Below are 23,208 nucleotides of genomic sequence, written 5' to 3'. Positions count from 1 at the left end.
AGACACATTTTGAATTTATTTCTTCTGTTGGAAACTTTATTACACAAAAACAGCTTTTATGGAAATGAAGATGCAAAAATAATTATAAAAACAGATACGTTACTGTAGCGAGAAATTAATGGATGTCAATATCTGCTAATTTTTGACTGCCAGTATTTGTAAAAAAAAACCAACAACATACCAAGCTGCCTAAATGAATTATGATACAATAATAGACCTCACTGTGATGCATTACAGTGTTTTATCAGTCTTTATCTTTTGTTACTTCTTGTTGAAATGCAGCTCACGTTTGGTCACCACAAGGCAACGAAAGGCATAAATGCATCAAGGCTCCATGCTTAAGGAAGTGAACAAAGAAACAATGTGAGTGTGTGTGTGTGTGTGTGCGTGCGTGTGGCCTTGAGTGCCCCGATCAATACGGCATTGTGCTGAGTTTGCAGCCTTCCTGATGAATTCCCGCACAAATAAACATTCTGCTCATAGCCCACATTCACCCTGCACCGACACACGGAGAAGATGGCGCCACGAGCCACAGGAGCCGAGCTGACAACATGATTGATTACAAGTGCCGGCGCTCTTTGTTTCGCCATCGGTAATCAGGACAAAGCGGAATAGAAGTGTGTGTATGAGTGTGTGTGCAGGTAGGATTGAAAAAAAAAAACCTGTTAGTGAGGGAATGTTGTCTGAGATGAAAACCCAGACGAGGAAGAATGAGGATGAAGGTAGAGGCTAGGGTGAGGACATTAAAACCCTCCTGTTTGGACACCTGGATGAAGCACATTCCCAGACAAGTTGGCATCCCATCACTGTCACCCTTCATCACATCCCTCCTGAAGGCTGACTTCGATCTCCTCCAGCCTCTGTGCCATGGACAACACCAGCATTTTCATCTAAGAGGGAGAGAGGGAGGGGAGGTCAGGGTGAGGGTGAGGATGGGAAGAGGAACGGCGAGTGCAGAAAAGTGAGGGTGGAAAGGGAGGAGCGAGAACAGGGAAGTGGAAAACGGACAGGTGGGAAATGAAGGGGAGCAGCAGGATGCAGCAAGGAGGAGTAGAGAACATTGGAAAAAAAGGGGGGGGGGGGGGGTGAAGGATGACGAAACCCAGAGGGGCAGTGGTCAGGGATGGATGGGTATGAAGGGGGCAGAGAGAGTGGGAGTGGGAGGGGCGGGGGAGACAGGTCAGTGAGTGTGCAGGATGAAAAACCCAAACAAGTGTCTGCCAGTCGGTCAGACAGACAGACAGACAGAATACATTAACTATGGCGGCAGGGTGACGAGCACCTCGGTCAGATCCAGTAAATCTGAGTACAAAGAAAGCTCTGGAGTGTGGGGCTGAGTGTCACTTGAAATATTCATACAGGGGATGATCTCCCATTTGAACCACACAAAAACAACTTTTCAGACACATAACTTTGAAGATATGCGTTTCTATTTAAAAAAAAAAAAAAAAAGTTAAAAAAGTCTATAAAGCTTTCTGTCTCATTACAACAGAATCAACAAGATTTTTTTAATTATTAAAGCTCCTGTGAGGACTTTTTCGCTGGTTATGAAACTGACCGAATTTAACCCTGATGCCTTATGAAAACAGGTCCCTTAGCATGAACCCGACCTGTTCCTATATATAGTTAGTCTTTTAATAATACCTGAGATTTATGTTATGAAAAACAAAGAACACAAGTACAGAAAACTGCTCTGTGCCCAGGGAGTCACTGAAATCAGCACAGAGCTAAAGTTCCAAACAGGAGCTTTAATAAGTCTGTCAAATGTCAACAACGACGACAAAGAAAAAAAACTTCCTCGTATATTCCCGATGTTCACTTCACAATCATTTCAAGAGGGAGCCACGACGCAAAGACATTCCTCAAAATCAGTGATTCATTAATCTACTTATCAACAATGCATTAAAACAACTCTGAACTCATATGTATAAGAGTGTAACCCGTTTACTTCAAGGTAAACCAGAGACTGTCTGATGAAGAGCTTTGATACTTGTTGCTGAATCCATCTTTCTTTAAAAACTAGCAGATCATCATCAAAGTGATCTTGCGATACTTCTAGCAGGTGTAGACAGTTCTCTCTGTCATAAAACAGACGGAGACCCTGCTGAACGCACTAAAGGCTGGTGACATTGAGCAGCACCTGACAGGAAGACGTTCGTCTGCGTCACGGACACCAACACGTATGTTGACGTCACGCGAGACGTTTTCTGACATATTCACACAGAAAGCCTGGAGGTAACATTCTGTTTTCAGGCCTTCACAACAAAGTGAAAAAGTGGCTTCCACGTTGTCGATTAGAGACCAGCTCCTGGTTGCTGAACTGAAAAGGTGCTTGTCCCTTTTTACTCACCTTATATTGGAGGTAAATAAGGGGACATATACTAAAACATACACGCGCCTGTGACAGTGAAATGAAAAGATGCTTAGAATAGGTAAAAGCAACCTTTGGCAACCAAAGGAAATTCATTGTTTGCCAATTTCTCAAGATGGTTTCCAATGGCAACCTGGCAAGTGGCCACCGTAGCCGTCGAGCATTATTCTGATTTTAGGGAGAAAACTGACAAGTGTAAGCTGGCAAAACAGCTTTGGGCTCCGAGTCCAACACAAAGCTGAGAAAGAGAAATGAATCAAATCAGGCACGTAATCAAGAAAACACTGATTTTAAGTTTGACCTCGTGATCAGCTTTTATAATCTCGTTAGAAGAATACTCCAGCCGTTAAACCACGAGTCAAATATTAGTGTGCAGCTCATATCTGATTAGTCTTCAAAACAAAGACGAAACCGTGTCAGTGTTGAGGTTGATTTATTGCTGACCTAAATATCGACCAATGAGAGGTAAGCCTATTTTATTTGACTATACATTGCCCTAACACACCCTTTGTTTGACAGACACGTGAGAGAACTTTACGAGAGTCAAATAGTGAGCTTCAGGGCCTGAGAGGAACTGAGGAGTGAACGGTTGAAAGGTATTTGCTTTCTTGGAAGATGTATAATGTAGAGGGCTGGAGGAGTCGTGACAATCACCTGTCTGTATGTTATTTGTGTCTGTCACATGCACAGTTTCCAAGTCATAAAAAATAATGACATGGTACGTGCTCACTCCTACATTGATATATAACCTCCACAATGACTCAAAAACACACTTTATGTTCCGTTGCTCACATGCATATAGTTTTTTCTTCTTTGTTTTATCAGCTGCACACTTGTGAAATATACTGTTACATGCCAAACGTGTCACCGTAAAGTGGATCAACTGTCACTTTGCAGGAAATTCAAAAATCACTGCCAAACTAAGCTGAATGCCAAACATACATCCAGCCACAGTCACAAAGTCACTTCATCATCAAAACATGTTTTTCTCTCACAAAGATTCCTCAACATGCTCCCATCATATCTATTGTCCTTGGTGGAAGAGAGCGCTCCTGCACACTATCACCACCTACTGGCCAACCTGGAAATGTTATGGATTTTTAAACAAAGGGTGATTAAGAAAAAACTTTAAGCATCCTCGGTTCAGCAATAATTCATTAAAACAACCTGTTGTTTTTTTTTTTAAATTAATGTTGATGCGAAAAACAAGAAGAATTTTTGAAAAACAAAAATTAATTGCTTTAAAGAATTAAACTGAGAAGTGAAAGAAGAGATACTTCTGCATTTGATTTTAACCTGAAATGAGATGAAACAAAAATAACCTTGCAGTGTACGACGGGGAGAGATGAGGTAATGTCTGATTCAAACGTCTGACCGTCACAGGAGAGAGGGCTTCCCAGCACTGAGCTGATGTCATCACAAGAACAACCTGTGCATTGGTAATCAATGAGAGAGAGAGCTGCTCTCGAGCAATGCGAGAGCACTGTGAGGGAGACAACACAACGAAACACAGAGAATACTCTGTCCTGCTGCAGCTGGGGAGGATTTCTATGAATGTTTTTCTACACTTTTTTTTTTTTTTTTTTTTAAATGTAAGGCCTTAACTTCACCTTAATGTTGAGATCCAGTCATGGGTACACGCATGAGCAACGTGAATTCTGATCACAGGAAGACAGAATGTAATCTCACAGTAATACACTATGAGGGACAAACAGACAAAGAAAAGCAGCAGCATTGAAATTACCTCTGTCAGTTGTTGTTCAACAAGGTCTCTGTACTCCAGTGACACCAGCTGCTCTTTGGGGCCCTCTGCTGTCAACATCTGGCTCGCAGATCCAAGCACATAACTGAAGGAAAAACCACAATAGGGTTATTAGGATGCTCCATTTAAAATGCTCTTAACTTCAATTTGTTATTTTGATTATAAAGAAACGAAGTAAAGTAACAATACATTATTTACAGTTTAACAGGCTGCAATGTGAGAAACAGAATTAGAGAAACTAGAATCATGCTGAAGTACTTTCACACTACATGTTGGAATTGATCTTTATTAGAGCGGGCCCATGGTTTCGTGTTTTAGTAGATACAGTACAGTAGATCTTTAGTCAAAGAAAAGGGGACGATGTCAGTGGGCAAAACTTCTCATGTAACACACACAGCTGCTTCGAGTGGATGAGCACATGCATGCTCATATGATCATCTTATCAAGAGCACACTTCCTTTAAAAAATGATTAGAAGCAGAACTAATGTTAAACAAATGTAAAGCATAGTTAAAAACACTTCTTCTAGTAATCCTTCGCTGTAAACACACCTGTCGATGTCTGCTACATTGAGACAGAATGTGAATCTCTTATGGTCCATGTTCTTCGGAGTGGATGAATAAACCACGCCGAGCGCAGAGCGGCAGCCTCGACAAGCGAGATCAACAACTAGACTGTGGAGAAAAACAATGTTCAGACAGATACAGACACAAACAATGACAGGTGAGTATTCATTCAAAACAACACATTTTACACATCCATCTAAACTCTAAAATAACAGTAATGGGTGACTAAAAATATACAGTGGATGATGGCTGGCTGGATGATGGATGTAATAATATATACACCATGATTTAAATTAAACATTCCAACTAGTCAAATTCATCCTTTGTACATTTTGTGTTTTTTTTTAATTACATTTTGTTGTTTTTTATTATTCTCTATATATTTTTTTAATTCTATTTTATATATTGGTAATTGCTTCTCATATCTTATTTTATTTAAGTACTTTTTTTAAATTTTAGCATCATTTATCCTTTCGCAACACGCCAAGACAAATTCCTTGTATATGTAAATGTACTTGGCAATAAAAAACGATTCTGATGTAATCCTGAAATGTAATCCTAATATTTCACTTAGTCCATTGACCATAACAAAGTGAGATACATTTGAGTTGATTATAGTTTTTGATTTTTGACTCTTCAGCTTTGTTGAGACTGCCGCCTGAATCTGATTTTGATGATATTATATCATTCTACACCATTTAATCTCTGTGGAGGGGGACACTGCAGCACCATGATCATATCTGAATCCAAATGAATGTGAGTCAATTTAAATGATATTACTGCACAGAAGTATTCAACATTATTGTGATTTTATATGCGATTTATTTGACAACACAAACAGTGTACTTCATGATCGACTCTACACAGACCCTCCATACCAGACAGATCGTTTGCCAGCTTCAAGCAGGCGATTGTCCTTTCCAACGATGACATTGTCTGTGACCCCTGAGACCAAAACAACACAAGTACATGTCAATCAGGATTGAATACATGAGGACACTTCCAAAGCTGGGAATTCCCAACATTTTCAAGAGCATTTGAATGCAGCCTTTAAACAAACATCTTTGTCTTTTTTTACTCCTTAATAACAACCAACTTACTCTTCAGTCTTATTTGGTTTTGATCGTCCTCACTTCCATCCCAGGACATTGAATCCCCGACAGGCAGCTTGCACTTCCCACAGATGAAGACCACTGGACCGTCTTCTGAGTCCTCGTCCTCCTGCACGTGGCCAAACAGTTTCTCTTCGACGGCTGTCGAGTCGATGCTGGAAGATTCAAATGTTGCATTTATATTCTTCCGTCGGTGTGTTATAGGGGTTTTTCTCTCCGCCATGTTTCTTCAAAACAAGACGTTTTCAAACCTACGCGGGTGATTGGCAGTGACGTAGAGATTCATGAAGTGTTCGGACGACGCAAGATCACTTCTGGTCTTTGTTTCCGCTTTCGTTTTTTTGGGCTCAATACTTTGCTTATGAACAGAGTTTAAATTCATTTTATTTTTATTTATCATTGATGGATACGATATGAAACGTTTTGTTCCTCTACTGTGTCAGATAAAATAAATGCTACATTTAAATTGCATCAACATTTCTTCTCTGAGAGAGAGGAGAACTATCTTGATCTGTTCACCTCATCTTTGGGAGCTTAAAGCCAACATGAACTGGAAGTTGAACGTTTTGATATTTACATACATATCCCATTTTTATTTGTGTTGAAATGATCACACTTTTCTCTTTTGTCATATTATGTTTCATTTTAAAATTCAAGTCATCGTGATTATTACAAAAAAAATTACAAATGTACAATTTGCTCTGTCGGCTAAAGTGGTTTGTAACCCGGAAGTGAATGCATGAATTTTGGAGGCGGCAAACTAGTCAACAAAACTTTGTAGTTTTTTTCTCTTGCTGATCGTTGTATCTCCTGGACGTTTAAGAGGCTTATTGTCGTGGTTTCCTTCTCCTTTCTGTTCGCCATGTGTGAAAAAATCAACAAGGTAATAGCCATTATTATGTCTCTGATTAAGATTTAATCATTTAACGCAACCTCCTTTTTAACCTCCTTATTATTCCTCCTCGCGTGTCTTCAGGTGAACAGCTGGCTCGGCTCAGTGTTTGGAGATCAGCCAGTACCACACTTTGAGGTAAACACTAGAACAGTGGACATACTGTACCAGCTGGCAGAGGGGAGTGAAGCCCGGTGCGGAGACACAGCTCTCCTCATTGAAGACCTCAAACAGAAAACAGCAGAGTATCAGGCTGATGGTAAGAGGACATGTCATTAATGTCATGTCAGTTTGTGTCAGTAATCTCAGCAATGAGGGCAGAAAATTAGACATAAATCGTGAAACCTTTAATTGACACATTTTGAGTGTCTTCATCAGTCATGTTACTGAATGCAGATGAGGTCAATTATAAGATGGTGTTGTGTTCAACAGCATTTTCACAGGACTCGACTTTCTCTGTGTAGATGCTCATGGCCGGGATGTTCTTCTTCAAGGCGTTGGTCTGTCCTGTGGAAGCTTGTCCAAGTCCATGTCTGACTACGTGTCTGCTTTAGTGGACACTGCCATGGTGCTTGGAGTCAGAGACACATCCCTGGGCAGGTATTCTGTCATGCACAGTTGAAGTCTCATTTCTGTCACTGTTTTCTTCTTGTCACCAGTTTCCTTCATCAATCTGTCTTATGTAGCTTCATGCCAGCAGTTAACAACCATACCAATGAACTTCTCGATGCCGAGAAGTCAAACAGAAGACTCGAGAGAGAACTCCAAGCCCTCAGGAAGAGACTTAGTGCTACTCTGGTGCTGCGGAGCAACTTACAAGAGTAAGAGCAGTGATGAAACGTGTCGTAATAACTTTTTCATTGACCGAAGCAGACATCACATTTTATTTGCATCAAAACAATTTTAAATCCTTTTCAGGGATGTCAACAAAACAGTCAAATCTCAGGCAGTGGAGAGCGTTAAAGCAGAAGAGAGACTTCTCAACATGGATTTTGTCTCAGCAAAGGCTAAAGAGCTCAGCCACAGACGGGAGAGGGCAGAGGTACATTGTGATGTTAGACTTGTTTCTGTAACATCTGCACGGTGTAAATGAAGTGATGCATTAAGGTGTGAATGGATGATGCAAAGACTAAAAAATATAAGTAAGATATTTCCTCAATAATAATTAAAGAGTAATATCGTTTTTTAAATGCATGTATTTGGAAAGTACAGTGGATAGAATGGGACTTTGGAGGGAGAGAGAGCAAGGATTGAAGTGCGGGAAAAGTTGTTGGACTTGAACCCAGGTTGTCCGCCTGGAGGACTATAGCCTCCGTTCATGGGTACCTAACCGCTAGACCATCTGCTATTTTTGAGTTCTGTTCTTTTCCCTCTTTCTTTGTTTTAAAAATATAAAAATTGATCTCTTTAAGTACTTTTTCTGATTTTAAAACAAATCATATCCTGCCATGGGACATGATTCTTAACTGAAAAAAAAAAAAAAAGTTCCTATTTTTTGCAGCATGCTTGATAGGGGTGATTACAGACATCCTAACTATATAGAAATAATTAATGTGGTCACTTTGTTGGTTAAAGAACGATCGTTATTTAATTCAGTCTGTTTCGTGATAAGTTCAAAGCTCATCAGAGGAGCTTTAATAAAGACAGTGTAGTTTAATCTGGTGCGGGCAACGCCGGGCATTGTGTCGCTGCCTTAGGTGAAGGGCACATAGCCGATGCTGCAGACGGGGCCAACACTTAATGCCCTCTGTATTGTTGTCAGGAGCAGGACAGAACTCTGTAATGTTGGCCTCTTTGATTTTTCACTTTCTTTCTTTCTTTCTTTTTTTTTTTTTTTACCCCTTTTTTTAAAGGTTCAATTTCAATCCAGGAACATGGACAAGTCCCTCACACACCAGGCTATTGTGCAGCTCTCAGAGGTAACTTCAGCTGTTCCAAAGGCAACTCCAATGAAAACCTAAAACTTCTTTTTTCAGGGTCTGAAATGTGTTGTCTCATTTTGCTCCCTGTAGGAAGTCACTTCTCTGAAACAGGAAATAATCCCTTTGCAAAAGAAACTTGAGCCTTACATGGATTTAAGCCCGGTATGTTTGTTTTGAGTGTTTATTATTAATTCACCCTGCCAAAATCCCTATCACATCACTTGTTTTTCTGCCATGTTATATTTAATTTATCCACTGAACATCTTCAAGTTTCTATCTGTGTTTTTAATTATTGTTCCTGTTGTTTAATCTAAACCCTCACAGAGCCCCTCTCTTGCTCAAGTGAAAATAGAGGAAGCAAAAAGAGAATTGGTAAGTATCGAGATGTCTCGTTCAATGATGGATTAAATTTTGTTGTATTTGTATAGCACATTTCATACAAATGTAAACTCAATAAGCTTTATAGAAGACAATAATATACAAACAATCATGTAAAAACAACAACAAATACATTCAGAGGCACATCTCAAATCAAAAACACACATTTATAAAAGGACCCTACAGCCTCCCATACAACGCACACGGGACAGCACACAAACCATCATATATGTTATGTACACACAAAGCGGAGAGGATATGAAGGTCTGTGGTTGCTCCCTCTCTTATTAAAAACTCACTTTTTTTTATTGCAGGCTGCAATTGACTCCAAACTTGAGATGAATGTGAATTTCAAGTGATGCTGTTGGTCCTGTTGAAATCCTTCCTGATTTTATTCTGCATGTTTTTTTTTTCTTTATCTGAAAAATAATAAAATGTTCTAGTTCTTAATGACTACTTCTCCATATCATTATCTGCAAAACTGTATTTTTTTTAACAAATCAGTATGTGGCCCTTGACAATAAATTGCTGCATTTACTCAGCATTTTAAAGCAATCTTTTAATTTGGATCCTGATTGAAAAAAACCGAATGCATAATTGTCTGTCCACAGGGGGGCGCCAAAAGCCACACAAAGCCAAGTTATAAAAGATGGAGACTCTTTTAAAGTGCCTGTGGTTTGTGCCAGTGTTGGGGCTTCCCTGGGGACAAAGCAGCATCTTTTGGCTGATTTTGTCTCATACAAATGTGCATGTTTTTTTACCACCACAAAATATCTCACCCTGCCAGGTCAAAAGTATCAATCATCTTTGCTGTGGGGAAAACAGGCTGTGTTCGCATTGTGATTGGTTAATCACACTTGTAATAAATGATTCTATAGTCATTTACATTTAACTTAATATATCTGATAAAATGTATTCAATATAAATGCAATTATTTAAGTAACTTTCAAACAAAAAGGTTTGAGATCGTATCTTATTTTGGTTGCATTAAATATCTTTATGTTTATGTAATTCTAAATTAAGAGGATGCAGTTAGCAATGCATTGCTCAACTTGAAGCAAAGTGACAAAGGCCATAAAAAGTATAATGATGTTTAAATGACATGACACTACCGTATTTTTTTTTTTTTTTTAAAGAGGGTGTTGGACAAGCCAGCTCTTTACCGTGACATCTACTTAATATATATATTTTTGATTTTGTTAATTTGTTTGTCTGCTTTATTTGAATCTAGTCAATTTAAACAGGTCATTATTTAGCAACTGGTTTGAGTTATATTAACTCGAATTTTAACAAAGTTTCATTTAATTAATAATGCGTGCAATCTGTTACCTCAATTTTATAGAGTAGTCTCTTTTTACAGTGCACAATGTCACCAGCTATACAGAAAAGTGTTTGTTTTTATCCTGATGGTCTCATATGCTTTACTGTTTAATAAAGCGGCCTCAATATTGATCTCGTCTGTTTCCCAACCTGCTTAAAAACTGCTGAGAATTGAAATGTTCCAAAGAAGCACACTGACCTAAATGGGCCAGATATTTGCATTCAATCACCTTTAAGTATAATAAAAAGCTTTACACCAGAAAGTGGAAATAATTTTCCCTCCCACGGTTGGACCTATTGAGTTGATCTCGTGCTCTTCCTGTTTGTTACATCACATCATTAAAACTAATCAAATGTTTTGTCTTGACTTTAGAGTCGGTGCTTTCAGCATGAAGGCTCGTGATCCCAATTTAAACAAGTTCTATCAGCAAGTCATGGGAGAGTTCTCCTTTTATCAACTCTGTCTGCACAAACAGACAAGGTGTCATTTGAATGGCGTCTGTGTAAAATAAAAACAACACGTTTTAGAATATCTACTGTCAACCTGAATTTGGTTTCTGCGTCGTTCTTAAAGACATGGGTTTGTCTTTACTCTCCAGAAAATTCTTTCTTTAGGTTTGTTTAAAAAACTTGATATTCTTCTGGCTTACACAACAACTCCTTTCAGAGCTTTTTCTCGCCATACCTTACACGAGTCGAGTACACCCCAAAGGGGAAATATCGCTTTTTGACCTACGTGGTTGGATCTTGTCTTAAAAACATTTTTTTTTGTGTTTGACAACAAAATTCCACAGGCTTTGGAGGGATAACAGCACATGAAAGGGGGTTTAAAGCCACTCCCTGGGTGCCTTAAGCTAAAATGTAGAGAATGGAAACAACTAGGGGGTCTGTTGTCCAGTTTGTATGCAAAATATCACCCCTCAGTTCCTCCGTCCTGCCCCCCCCCCATTTGGAGCTAAACGTGGAGATCCCAGAGTGTGTGTCAGTTTGACTGTTGTAAGTCTGACATGTAGATTGACTGGTTACCATGGAGTGGGTCATGGATGTGGGCTGGGGAGCAGTTTACCCAGTAGGCCCCCTGATTCATTCAAAGACCCCACGGTGAGGGACTGGACAGTTTATGAAAAGAAACAGAATTCAAATATCTTCACTTGAAACTTGATAGAAAAAAGGCTAGAAAAAAGAAAACACTTATTTACCAAAGAAGTCAACATGGGACCCAGACGGAGCCACTCAAAAAACACATGACCAACAACACAAAACAACAAGTTGGTTGCATTGTTAAACAACAAAACATTACAAACTAGGCTAAAAACTCAACACAACAACTGAAGGTTCAGCAACCCAAGTCTGACCAAAATTCAGTTTGTTGTAATACTGAGATTGAAAAAATAAGGAAAATATATAATTGATCACTGATTACATCTACCTCTTACAATATAAAACCATTCTTAAGGAGAGCTTTTAATTTTTAATTTATATTTTTATTTTATAGTGGGAGAGGGTGTTGATAAACATCAGTATACAAAATGAAGATGTTAACCATAATGTTCTTTGCATCCATAGTACCCACAGGGTCAAATGAAATCTCAGGAGTAAAATAGTCTACTGTATGAAGTTGTAGTTTACTGTTTGTTTTAAAGAAACCTCTCATACTGCTTCATTTTAGTGGTCTGATGTGCAACTCAGAATGAATGTTTGCTGCATGTGAAAAATGTCAAAGTGCTGTTTCTAAAGAGGGCTGTTTATTGCCTCGTCTGATGTTTGGATTGTATGCTTTTGAAGGATAATGGCTATGTAGGCATTTAATATAGTCTAGTATGTCAGCATCAATTTCAGTCAGTTTCATTACCAGGCTGAACTCCTCAGAGGAGCTTTAAAAAGACAATGCAAATACAAAAAAAATTAAAAATCAAAATCCAAACCCATTGTAACCCTGCAGTCTATAAGAGATGGGATAAAAAGCAGAGGCAGGGACGTAAAAAAAAGGAGCAAATAACTCACTCTATAACGCATTTCCCCACAATCCTAAAGGTAAACATGTGCCTCATGGGGGGAAAATGGTCCCTCCTCTGCGTCATACCATGTGTGTGTCTAGCCCCCCACCCTCATCCCCCTCTGGTCCCTTTAAAATACTTTTATCAGCCACGCCCACCCCACAATGCGCACTCAGCTGTTACTGTAACACGCTTTCAGTTTCCACACGAATCTGCGCAGTTGAACAGCGACAAAGTCCGGAGAATCATCATAAACCGGATCCAATCACCTCGTCTGTCACTTTCCAACAACGTGTTGCGCAGCTGCTAATTCCAACCTCCTCTGTGCTCCTCACTGCCGTGGACAGGAGCTCTCTCAGTGTTTCTTTTTCTTTGTAAAGGACGGCGAATGGATGAAGCTGTGCCACATGAACGCACACCTTGAGGCATCTCACCTTTCTGTCTGTTTTTCACTTTGAATGAAGTCCGGCAGGCTTTAGTGTCTTGAATATGATCTCAGAGACAGAAGATGCGAGTCATGAGCCGGACCCGTCCTCATCCTGGACTAGAGTGGAGACAGAGCCTCTTCTACCTGACTCTGCTGCTGTGGACCAGACGCATGAATGGACTGGCTGACTTTTCAAGTAAGATAGTTGTCAGGCTGAAGCAGCTGGAAGGAGCCCTCAGAGTTAGGCTTTGGCACGGGGCTGCATTATTTTAAGGGGTGTAATCATAGCTGGGGGAATGAAACACGTACATTTGCAGAGTAATGGATATGATGTTGTAGTGTTGTCTGTTTTTCACACTGCTGGTGTTCCTGTTATGTTAGCAATTTGTCCCAAAAAAAAAGTTTACATATGTGTGGTGAAAATGATGTTGACAAAAATTGCACCATTCACCTAACTTAGTGACCTGAAGACAAGCTATTCTCAATCCTTTTTTTATTTAGAGAAACATCTACTTAAACGGTCCGTCAAATCTATTTCTGTCACTTCTGTGTGATTTTTCAATGGGAAAGATTTTGTAAACACACGTCCAAGAGAGCCTTTGATTCAGAAGTAACTTCATCACATCTACACACAAGTAGACTGTGCTAGGTTGAATGCCAGTTGGCAGAGCTTGCCATCCAGGAAAAAAGGTTTGGCAGTCAGCACTTTGATGGGAGAGTTTCGAAGCAACATGAGACAAGAGCTCCAAAGAGGCCAAACAAACATAATCTGAAACCATGGACGCAAAAGAAGAAGAAAACGTCCCTGGAAAAAAAAAAAACTTGATTAGCTTCTTCAAAATGAAGATGGGTTTTACACGTTTTCATCACTGCTGTGCTTTTTCTAAACCTGTAAGTAATAGTGAACCGCCTGGAAGCTAATTGCGTTTGTCCCATTATATAAGCTTGAGTGGACAGAAGCAGTGCTTACGCTACATTAAACTAATATAACCTAACTAAATAACAGATCAGAAGAAGGTTTAAATATCAGGGACCAATGCCAGATTTTCAGTCTTTAGATAGATAGATAGATAGATAGATAGATAGATAGATAGATAGATAGATAGATAGATAGATAGATAGATAGATAGATACTTTATTAATCCCGAGGGAAATTCAGTATTGGAAATTCAGTATTGGTCTTTAGTATTGGTTCAAGATCCAGAAATGCTCGTCCCTTCTCTGTATGTCTTCATATCTATATAAGCCTAATAAATGCTTTTTGTGTGACAGACTACCTGTCCAGGATCATCACGAGCCACTCTGCTCAGGCGTGTGACGGACAGCCTCTGAGACTCCACTGTCCTCGTCACTCCACCATCTCCATCCAGTCTGCATTTTACGGGAGTGGCGAGGCGCAGCTGTGCAGAGCGGACCCTCCACACGGAGCCCACAACCACAGCTGCTCTGCTTTCACCGCTCTACAGGTGCATTTTATCCTGCAGTACACAGCACATGACATTTTCCCTGGGTCTGATTGGTAGGGATGGGCGGTTGCCAATTTTTTACTGGATTTATGTTTTCAAATTCTTTCTCTAACTGGGGCGCCTGTGGCTCAGTCGGTCATCAGTCAAACGAAAGGTTGGTGGTTTGAACCCAACTCCTGCAGTTCAAGTGTAATAGGAAAGGACACATCACCCTAAAGGACTTCTGGTGAAATAGCCAGCTGTGTGTGATTGTGTATGAATGGGAGACGTTAAAACTGACAGCCACTTTATATTGCACAGTGAAAGAGACATGTCGTGTAAAAGTACTGAGGGTTGGTCAGCCAGTTTGTGCCTGATTCTTTTTGCATCTGATTTGGTTGTGTTTGTCTCTAAACTGGTAAATGCTGAGTCTATGTGGCTTCCTGTGCAGAAGCTGTTGTCAGAGTGTCAGAGTCACAGAGACTGTCAGCTGCCAGTCAACCACCTGCTGTTCGGGAAGGACCCTTGCCCTGGCACTTCCAAGTACCTCCATGTGGACTACAAGTGTAAACCAAGTGAGTTAAGCTGCTCATTTTCAATGAAAGCGTCCAGTCAAAGTTTAATAATTACAGGACTTTGCACAAACTTAAGATATGATGCAGTACAATATGATACAATACTGAATAATATAGTACAATCTGATCAAATGTAATTCAGCAAAATGCAATATGATATGATACGATGTGATGTATTTTGATGATTTTGTGCAGTAGTGGCTAATTGTGTTAAAAATAGAATTAATAAGTAAATAAATGCACATCGATACAATATGATCCGATGCAATGCACTGTATTGTCCCATTGAGGACATTTGTCCTCACCTCTGAGATTCCCATTGACGTCATACTATTAAAATCTTTATTCTGATTCCCCCCCCACTTCATCCAGCTGAACACAAAAGACATGTGGTGTGTGAGGGAGAGACCATGGTCCTGCGCTGTAAGCCCCCCAAGGTTCTGCTCATCTATGCAGCTGTCTACGGGAGAAGTCTGGGTCAGACTGACACCTGCCCCTCACACCTGACAAGACCACCCCCGTTTGGTGAGTCAACGGGATACTCGGTATTCTCCTTAGGTGGTACCTCACAGAGGCTTATAACTTTAACTAATATCAACTATTTTAACGATATGCACTGTGACAATGAAACATCAATATGATCTTATACTTTTACTTAAAAATGAAAATGAATGTGCATTACTGAGCTTCAATTAAAAAGAATTGCATGCAGTCATGTACAGTAATGTCTTGTCACAGAATGTATTTTGAAAACTCCGAAGCAGCAAAAGCACAGGTGTAACTAATTACATGAATAATGGCTGCATTCCTTTTGGCTCTGCCTGAGCCATCAGTAATGTTATTGAATACACCTGTTATGTTTCTCCTGGTATGAATGCTATGTCTGCTGTGGAAAAAGCTTCTATACAAATAGCCCGACACAAAGGCAAAATTCCAGTTGGCCAAAAATGGTTTTATAATGAAAAACAATTAAAAATGTCTTTAACCAAAGTCATGCACAACATCGAATCTGTTCTTCCATTACTGCTGAATCAGTGAGCTTAGCCCTAAAAGTTGAGTAATTATTACCACTTTGCTTCCCCCTGCAGAGTGCCTTAACCACGAGGCCGTGCACTTGGTATCCAAGTCCTGCTACAGCAAACAGAAGTGTGCCGTTGCCGTCAGCAACCAGACGTTTCGGGACCCCTGCTTTCCAGGAACCAGGAAGTACCTCAGCGTGGTTTATTCTTGTGGTAAGACTCTTTCTGCTTCCTCATTCACAAGATAAATCAGAGCGAGGTTCCAAAATAGAAACGGGTTAACGTGACATTGAGGATTAGCTCACGTCACGTCTGTTTTTGTTTTTGCCTCATTAATTATGTGGCATATCCTTCAGTGAACATTTGTAGTTTCCTACTGGTTGTTATTATCTGCGGATCTTAGTCATCAGCTGATCTAATCAAATCAATCCCAACGACCCAGTGGCAGAGGAATAACAGACTGTGAGCTCAGATTCAGCTTCACATCCTGGTACACTTCCTATGGTTGGCACACATGCCAGTGAGGTCATGCAGCAACATTGTTCAAATATCAAAGTTTGGAAATCTGACTTCAGGCTGGTGTTGATAAAATTGTTCTGACTGGCTCTGTCGGCCGCATTTAGTGAAAAACATTCTGTGTTAGCCTTGTAGACCGGTTATCAAGACAATTGAACAGAAAGTATTTCTAATTTGAGAATGTCTTCCATTGTCAGCCCAGATTTTGCACACATCTGAATGTGGGAATGTGACTGAAGATTCCCTGGATCCGTATAATACTGTCATTAACATGCTCCAAGCAACAACACTTGGATAACGGATCTATTGTCTGTACTCTATACTGACTTATCTGTCTTTCTTCCAATAGTATCACAGACTCTACTAAGAGAAGCAGACCCTCACATATTCAGCCCCACCTCATCTCCTACTGCAGTCACAGACAAAGGTACGGTCTGATGCCATCTGTTGCAGCTCCAGGTTTTTGGTGGCGTTTAAACTTTTAACATAATTTACATTTCCTCAACAGCTTCTCCTACAGAAATAAAGGAACCTTTCCCCAAAGGGTCGAGAAGGCCGGAAAACTCAGGAGCTGTGATGAGCAACTCTCTCATGACCTACGCCTACATCAAAGGTAAACATCATTCATACGCGCGCACCGAAGAATGCACACCCAATCCTTGTTTCATACACCTCCTGCTTTCATTTCCTGCATAGAGCATCCAGAAACGGCGGCGTTGCTCTTCACCTCCAGCGTGTGCGTTGGTCTTCTGCTCACACTAGTGGCTGTGTCAGTAAGAGTGACCTGCAGAGGGAGCCGGATCAGAGATCACAGACTCGCAGCTAAGTCCTGTAACAAGGCCGCTAAGTGCCAGGACGAGGACAATGACGAGGATGATACGGAGGATGACGATGAAGAGGGAACAGAAAGCTCTTTGCTCTCTGCTGCAGAAAGGAAGGCGATACAGTGCTGGGAGGAAGTGACGTATGTGAGCGAGGCGGCGGACCGCGCAGAGAGGATCGAACGCAGAGAGATGGTCATGCAGGAAATATGGATGAATTCATATCTGAACGGCAGCTCATGTTAACTGTGCTCAGTGGACTCTCTTTAGCACCTTCAGGATTCTGCTGCAGCTCCCAGACTCAGATTTTATACTGTGTGTAAAAAACAAACAAACAAAAAAAAAACATTGTGGGCAGTTCGGCTGTTTTAGCAGGAGAGTGCAGTTTGTAAATAATTTAATGTTCAGTTGAAACTGAAACGCCAGCCATTTTTTTAAAGGGTCATCAGGGTTTAAAGCTGTAAAATGGGTTCCCATTTACATCCTGCATTTTTTAATGGTTGAATGTATTTACACTGACAAACAAGCTCAGATTGTAGGTTGAAAAACTGTTTACTGCTCATAAAAAGGATAAAATCACTTGTTTTAACAGAAGTCACTTGAAGTAAATGAAATTATACTTATTTTTATTGGATTGCAACTTTATTTACATCATGTAGAAAGCTTTTCAATCTGTAAAGTTTAGGCCAATCCCCCCACAAATCCTCTGACATTAAAAAGGGCTGAGAACTTCCTCTTTCAGACTCGACAAACAAGCTGTAGATGTTTGTGTTCAGAATAGTTCAACCAAGTAAAATGACAGTGTGGATAATCAGGATGATAAGCCTATTTGACATTAAACATGAAGAATATGGCTCTTTTAGTTTGACAAGCAACTTCCAAAATCAACAAATACACAAGCCACAGAGTCACAGAGGCCACAAGGATCCAAAGTATCTGAATGATACTGAGATCCAGCACAGAGAGGTTGAGTGAAAAGAGAAATAAGACGGATGATCAGGTCCAAGGCGGAAGTTATGAAAGAATAAGACGTGAACTGAAATTAAAGGTTAAAAGGCGAGTTACATCGTTAGGTTTTTAAAACCTCATTAGTCAGGCTGTTAGATGTCAGCGGGGAGGTTGTTCAAGAAGGAAAGGGTGCATGATGGAAAGAGGTCCAGTTGCCTGCTGGCTTTTTTTTTTTTATTGGGAAGATTGACAGGAAGTAAAAAAAAAAAACTGGAAGTTGGCTACACTGTCATCAATAAATCTATGATTGAGTTACAGTTCAAATGAACCACCGGCTCACCAGATACCAACAGTATGCGGCAAAGGGAAAATATATGAGCCCAATATTATAAGGAGAAGCTTATAATAATTTAAATCATAAAAGATCTGAAACAATGGAAGTGGCAGGAAAGACCGTTTATTGAAACCTATTCATTTGTCTTAAAGGATTTTTGACAGACAGCAATCTAATTATGTACATAAATTACCTGTTTTTGTTGCCAATTCATTCAGAAATAAGCCGAGCTTTGGAACTACCAGGAGATGACACATTCATGAAATTAAAAAATACATCACTCCTCTGCTTCCTCTATGGATAACAAAGCAGCTCCAGAAGTAAACCAAAGAATGTCAGCAGTAATGTATCTGTTACTAAAGCTCAAAATCGACTGAATGAACCATGAAACACTCTGTCCTGTTGTTTGTAATGTTTGTTATGGTGACACATTTAAAGTGATGTATACCAGGTACAAACAAATATTTTCTCACGCCATAACTGATACATGTATCGTTTTAAAAAAACACCTATTATTCTTGGTCTCTACGTGTCCTTGCATACAGGATGTTTTTTTAGTATGAAGTGTTCCTTGAACTGAATTTCTGAATTGGCCCTGTTGTTAATGTGCGTTCCCATTTCAACCCTCCAGTGATGAAAAAGTCTCCCTCTGAACTTTACAGCTTCCTCGTCCCTGCTGGAAAAAGGAGCTGGAACAACCATGTGCTCTGTGGCAACATCCTGACTTTGAGAGGAGCGTGTGTGCGTGTCAATGACTGGAGACAAAGAGAGGAAAGGTGTAGCATCCTTGTCCCTGCACTTCGATGGATGTCACGCTGTGTTCCAGCTGAATCACGACCTCCCGGATAAAACTGAATTTTAACACGTGATTAACATTCAACGTAAAAACATGGTGTAAACAGGATACGTTTCACACGGTTTAATTTGTTTAAAGAGTTTTTTTTTTAATTACAACTACAGGTAAAGGATCACACACCAAATTAATTTTGGAATTATAGCGTACATTTGTTTTAAAAAAGAAGAATAAAACATGTTTGTAAAGGAATACAGAAATCAAATTCAATTTAAAATAAACCTGTAATAGCTGTTGGGTTATGTCATTTGTGCCTTGAGCTGCGAGTGGAAAAACAAGGCACATTGGCTGTACATTATATTTTCTTGAAGACCTCAAATAAAACCAGCATTAAACTGTTTTTAAAATGATAAAAAGGCTTCTTGTGTCCGTTGCATATCTTGCATATATCAGAGCAGCAGGTCCACTGTGGAAAAAGAGAGTTTCCTTTATCTTGGTCCCCATTTGATGTTGGTAAGACCTTGAAACTGTTTTTTGAGAGCCTGTCTATCCGACCACTCTGAGTCCATGTAGCTGTCATCGTCTGCTTCCTCCAGTTTCTGACAAAATGAACCAGGAGGAGAGGAATGCTTAACACAAAGAGGAGCAGCATTTTTAATGTGTGTGGCTATTTGATATGAAATGATGTGCCTGGTGTTTCCTTACCTTAAGCTCTTCCTGCCGCCTGTAGAAATGCATCATCATCTGTTTATGCTGCTCATCACTGACCAGAGGCTCTCTCCCTGGTGCCCCCTGTCCTTTCTAATGAGAACAGTAACAAACAGACTGAAGCAATTTTCAAGATCAATCTTAAAAAGAATACACAGCTTGCCCTACTCACACTCACCTTTTGGATTTTAACCACCAGTTTGGTTTTTTCATTTTTTCCTGTGTAGTCCTGCAGTTTTTTCCCTCTCTGGATCTCTTTGGCAGCCCACCAGAGCTGGCAGTCATCCTCTGTGATCACCTGCAGAGATGCCTGAAGTATGGAGACAGATGAAAAGAGCAGATGCACAGGAATGAAAGGAGAGGGAAAAAAAGAAAAAAAAGACAGCTTTGCCTCCAAATATATCAAACATTTATCAACCACAAAGTGACTTCACATAGCCCCTAAGCTAGTGGCAAGAACCCAAAACCAGGATCTGTGTGTGTACCTGTGTTCCTGTAAGGTCCTCCTGGTTCTCAAACTCCATCCTGATAGGGTCATGAGGAGGCAGTCCCATAGGGTAAACGATCATAACTGCACCCCTTAGCATATCCAGGGCTTCTTTAATCATCTCTTTAGTGACACAAATGTTAGCTTCGACTTGTTTCTAAAAGAAAAGACAAAGACAGACTTAACAAAACGTTTTTGGAAGCTTGGTGAACCCAAACACATTGTCTAACTCTCACCTTGGATATCAGTGCCTTTGCTTCCTCCACTGTCTTCATTAACACTTCCTTCATTTTATCATTTGGAGCTGTTAGAAGTTAAAGAGAAAGACTTCTTTATTATAAGACTTATATAACACAATCATGACATAATCCAGTGGTTCTCAAAGTGGGACCCCCGAGGGGTTCACAGACCATAACTTGGGGGTCTGTGGAAAAATTTACAAAAAAAAATACTCCTGCCCACTTTAGTTTTGTTCCAATAAATCAACTCTGATACCATCTTGACATGTCTGTCACTTCATAGTCACAACGCTTATTTAAAAAACCAAAAAAAAACCCAACAACCTCAAAATAAAAAAACTTGTCAAAGCCAACCTTTTCTCAAAGTTTAAAAAACTAATCATTAGAAATGAATACATGTAGCCTAATTCTATCATGGCCAAGTACTCCATTGTACATGAAAACATTGTATCAATATGTTCTTATCAACATTAAGATAATGAAGGAGGGTCCTTAGAAAAATGTCTATCTGAAAGGGGTCCACGTTCTTAAAAATGTGTGAGAACCCCTGACATAATCAATGGATATAAACAGTTACATGGACATTATTATTGCAGAATTTAAAAGTAACAGAAGAGATGTCCTTTCGCATGTATGAACACATCTCCTGTCAAGTTTTTCCTCGCCGCTGTAACTTTGCTAAATGTTGATTCTTGTTGTGCACATGATGGATTAATGTTGGGTCTCCATAACAAAGAGTAAGGTCTTTTACCTGCTCATTTATAACATGTCTTGAGCTGTGTAATGGTGCCATACAAACAAAGCCTGGTTGATGGATTTGCATTTGGAAGATTTAATTCTAAACCCATTCATTTACCACCTCAACTTAACCCACACTAATGCTGCAGAGGAGGTCTATGAACATTTCCAGATGTGTGCGTCTTTCATTTTACAGTCATACATAGTCTCACCTTGTCCGTTCCTCCTTCCAACTTCATCCATCTTGAACACTGGCCCTCCACTGGGAATACACTTGTCTTCCCATTCATCCTTCAGCTTCAGCTCCACAATCTGCTCCTCCGTCAGCCCCTGCATGTTAGCTGGCAGTATGATGCCATGGTCTGCAAGCTCCGGGATCTCTGAGGGGAACACGGATATACGGGCAGGTCAGTGTCAAGTCTCTGCTACTGGACTGAAAGATGTTTTTATGAGACCACAAAACACGTCACAGGATAAAGAATATACAGATCAACAGAAGAGGCTTTTCAAACCAAAACTAAAAGCCAAAAGTACAAGGAGAGCCAAATACAACTTCCCTTTCTTTCGCATATTGTAAATAAAGCACGTTTACCTGAGCATAATCTGTCCACTTTGAGTCTCCCATTGTAAATATCTGTAATTTGTTGGATCACCGTCTGAACAGGCTCGACCACAGAGGTGTTCAAGAGAAACTGGCTTTCGTCTCCTCGCTTCACATGCAGCTGCACCATCGTCACAGCCTGTTCGACCCTCTTCAGAGAGGAAAAGATGAAAGTTTGAAGCGAACTGTTTGATATAAGTAATCCCACACCAGCAACAACACCAACAATAAAAGATGTCGGTGTTTCAACGCAACGGCAGTGGCTTTAGGGTAACATCGTAACCATAGCAACAGTCGCGCGTGGACAGTTCTAGAAACACGCCGCTAACTTGTATCAAGCTAGCTGATATTGGAAAGATGTTGACGTTCACGGACAAAAAAAACAAACATTTATTATCTTCAAAAGAGTTGACATTGTGACGCTTACGTGTTCAGTGAAACAACAAGCACGAGACGGTAAATATACCGTTTTTCAGAACATGGTTCAAACTGGGCTCATATGTTTACTACTAGCTAAACCTTCAATGAAGATTCAACGCTGGGCAGATTCTTCTTCTTGTTATTTGTGTCTCATGACATGAATACATACTGCACTCTACTGGTACATGATGGTAACACAACTTCTTGTACAGGAAAGGTACATTTTTATAGTAACTCGTGTCTAACGAAAGGGGTTAAACAAAAAAGTGTATTATTTTATTGTTTAAACACAAAACAATTACTAAAAAAAATTAAATATAACAAAAAAGTTTTAAGATGTGCTGCTTGAAACTGTCTCGTATTATAATTTCAAAGGAGCCCTTTGGACTGGACATTCCCAGTCAGGCTGCGGCTGAATTTAAATTTGATGGACTGTGCGGGTTATTAAATCCTTGAAGTGAACATGATGAGGAAATGGGGTGTTTTATGTTCTACTGTATTTACCTATTCTGGTTTTAGTTTTATTGTCTGTTTTGGTTTGTCTTTTTTGTAGTGGTTGATTTTAGTCCCTTTCTTTGTACACATCTTCTAACTTATATTATTTGGAAATTCAATAAATTTGTTATGGCAAAAAAACAGTAATTGCAAAGGAGAGTTAAAAAAAAAAAGGCGAAGTGAGGGGGACTTTTTTTAATTTATGTTTACATATACATAACGTTTAATTGCTGTTGCAAATATTTAATACTGACAGTACAATAAAAATATTGATGCTAAAATATTAATCGAGAATATTTCACTAGATAATTTTGGTTAGTTAC

At 39.8% G+C, this 23,208-nt stretch overlaps 4 protein-coding genes across 5 annotated transcripts; 2 read left to right on the top strand and 2 right to left on the bottom strand.

Annotated features, from left to right (window-relative positions):
- Nucleotides 1-3: 3 nt before the first annotated feature.
- Nucleotides 4-6,123, bottom strand: mis18a (MIS18 kinetochore protein A). Its single transcript, XM_079355777.1, has 5 exons — nucleotides 5,799-6,123; nucleotides 5,577-5,643; nucleotides 4,684-4,806; nucleotides 4,116-4,218; nucleotides 4-890 (listed from the first exon to the last, which is right to left on the bottom strand). Exons 1-5 carry the CDS (start codon nucleotides 6,031-6,033, stop codon nucleotides 810-812), a joined length of 609 nt encoding a protein of 202 aa, XP_079211903.1. The 5' UTR covers nucleotides 6,034-6,123; the 3' UTR covers nucleotides 4-809.
- Nucleotides 6,124-6,552: 429 nt separating this feature from the next.
- Nucleotides 6,553-9,455, top strand: haus1 (HAUS augmin-like complex, subunit 1). The gene is made up of 9 exons (XM_079355775.1): nucleotides 6,553-6,693; nucleotides 6,787-6,961; nucleotides 7,167-7,302; nucleotides 7,389-7,523; nucleotides 7,621-7,744; nucleotides 8,556-8,621; nucleotides 8,715-8,786; nucleotides 8,949-8,996; nucleotides 9,317-9,455. The coding sequence occupies exons 1-9, from the start codon at nucleotides 6,673-6,675 to the stop codon at nucleotides 9,359-9,361; spliced, it is 822 nt and encodes a 273-aa protein (XP_079211901.1). The 5' UTR covers nucleotides 6,553-6,672; the 3' UTR covers nucleotides 9,362-9,455.
- A 3,041-nt stretch (nucleotides 9,456-12,496) lies between these two features.
- Nucleotides 12,497-17,745, top strand: eva1c (eva-1 homolog C (C. elegans)). Its single transcript, XM_079355062.1, has 8 exons — nucleotides 12,497-12,942; nucleotides 14,019-14,212; nucleotides 14,643-14,766; nucleotides 15,139-15,291; nucleotides 15,855-15,998; nucleotides 16,651-16,728; nucleotides 16,810-16,914; nucleotides 16,998-17,745. Exons 1-8 carry the CDS (start codon nucleotides 12,828-12,830, stop codon nucleotides 17,366-17,368), a joined length of 1,284 nt encoding a protein of 427 aa, XP_079211188.1. The 5' UTR covers nucleotides 12,497-12,827; the 3' UTR covers nucleotides 17,369-17,745.
- Nucleotides 17,746-19,308: 1,563 nt separating this feature from the next.
- cfap298 (cilia and flagella associated protein 298) lies at nucleotides 19,309-22,533 on the bottom strand. Of its 2 annotated transcripts, XM_079355064.1 has the most exons (8): nucleotides 22,398-22,533; nucleotides 21,962-22,119; nucleotides 21,582-21,749; nucleotides 20,629-20,696; nucleotides 20,391-20,549; nucleotides 20,084-20,215; nucleotides 19,903-19,998; nucleotides 19,309-19,796 (listed from the first exon to the last, which is right to left on the bottom strand). In XM_079355064.1, the coding sequence occupies exons 2-8, from the start codon at nucleotides 22,098-22,100 to the stop codon at nucleotides 19,686-19,688; spliced, it is 873 nt and encodes a 290-aa protein (XP_079211190.1). In that variant the 5' UTR covers nucleotides 22,101-22,119; nucleotides 22,398-22,533; the 3' UTR covers nucleotides 19,309-19,685. The 2 variants fall into 2 exon arrangements, with proteins under 2 accessions (XP_079211190.1, XP_079211189.1); XM_079355063.1 differs by lacking the exon at nucleotides 22,398-22,533 and having other exon boundaries at nucleotides 21,962-22,266.
- Between the last annotated feature and the right edge of the window lie 675 nt (nucleotides 22,534-23,208).

Source organism: Symphodus melops (genome assembly GCF_947650265.1).
Source record: "Symphodus melops genome assembly, chromosome: 11".
In the NCBI taxonomy this organism is placed as follows: Eukaryota; Metazoa; Chordata; class Actinopteri; order Labriformes; family Labridae; genus Symphodus; species Symphodus melops.
This window is presented reverse-complemented; position numbering and strand designations above follow the sequence as displayed.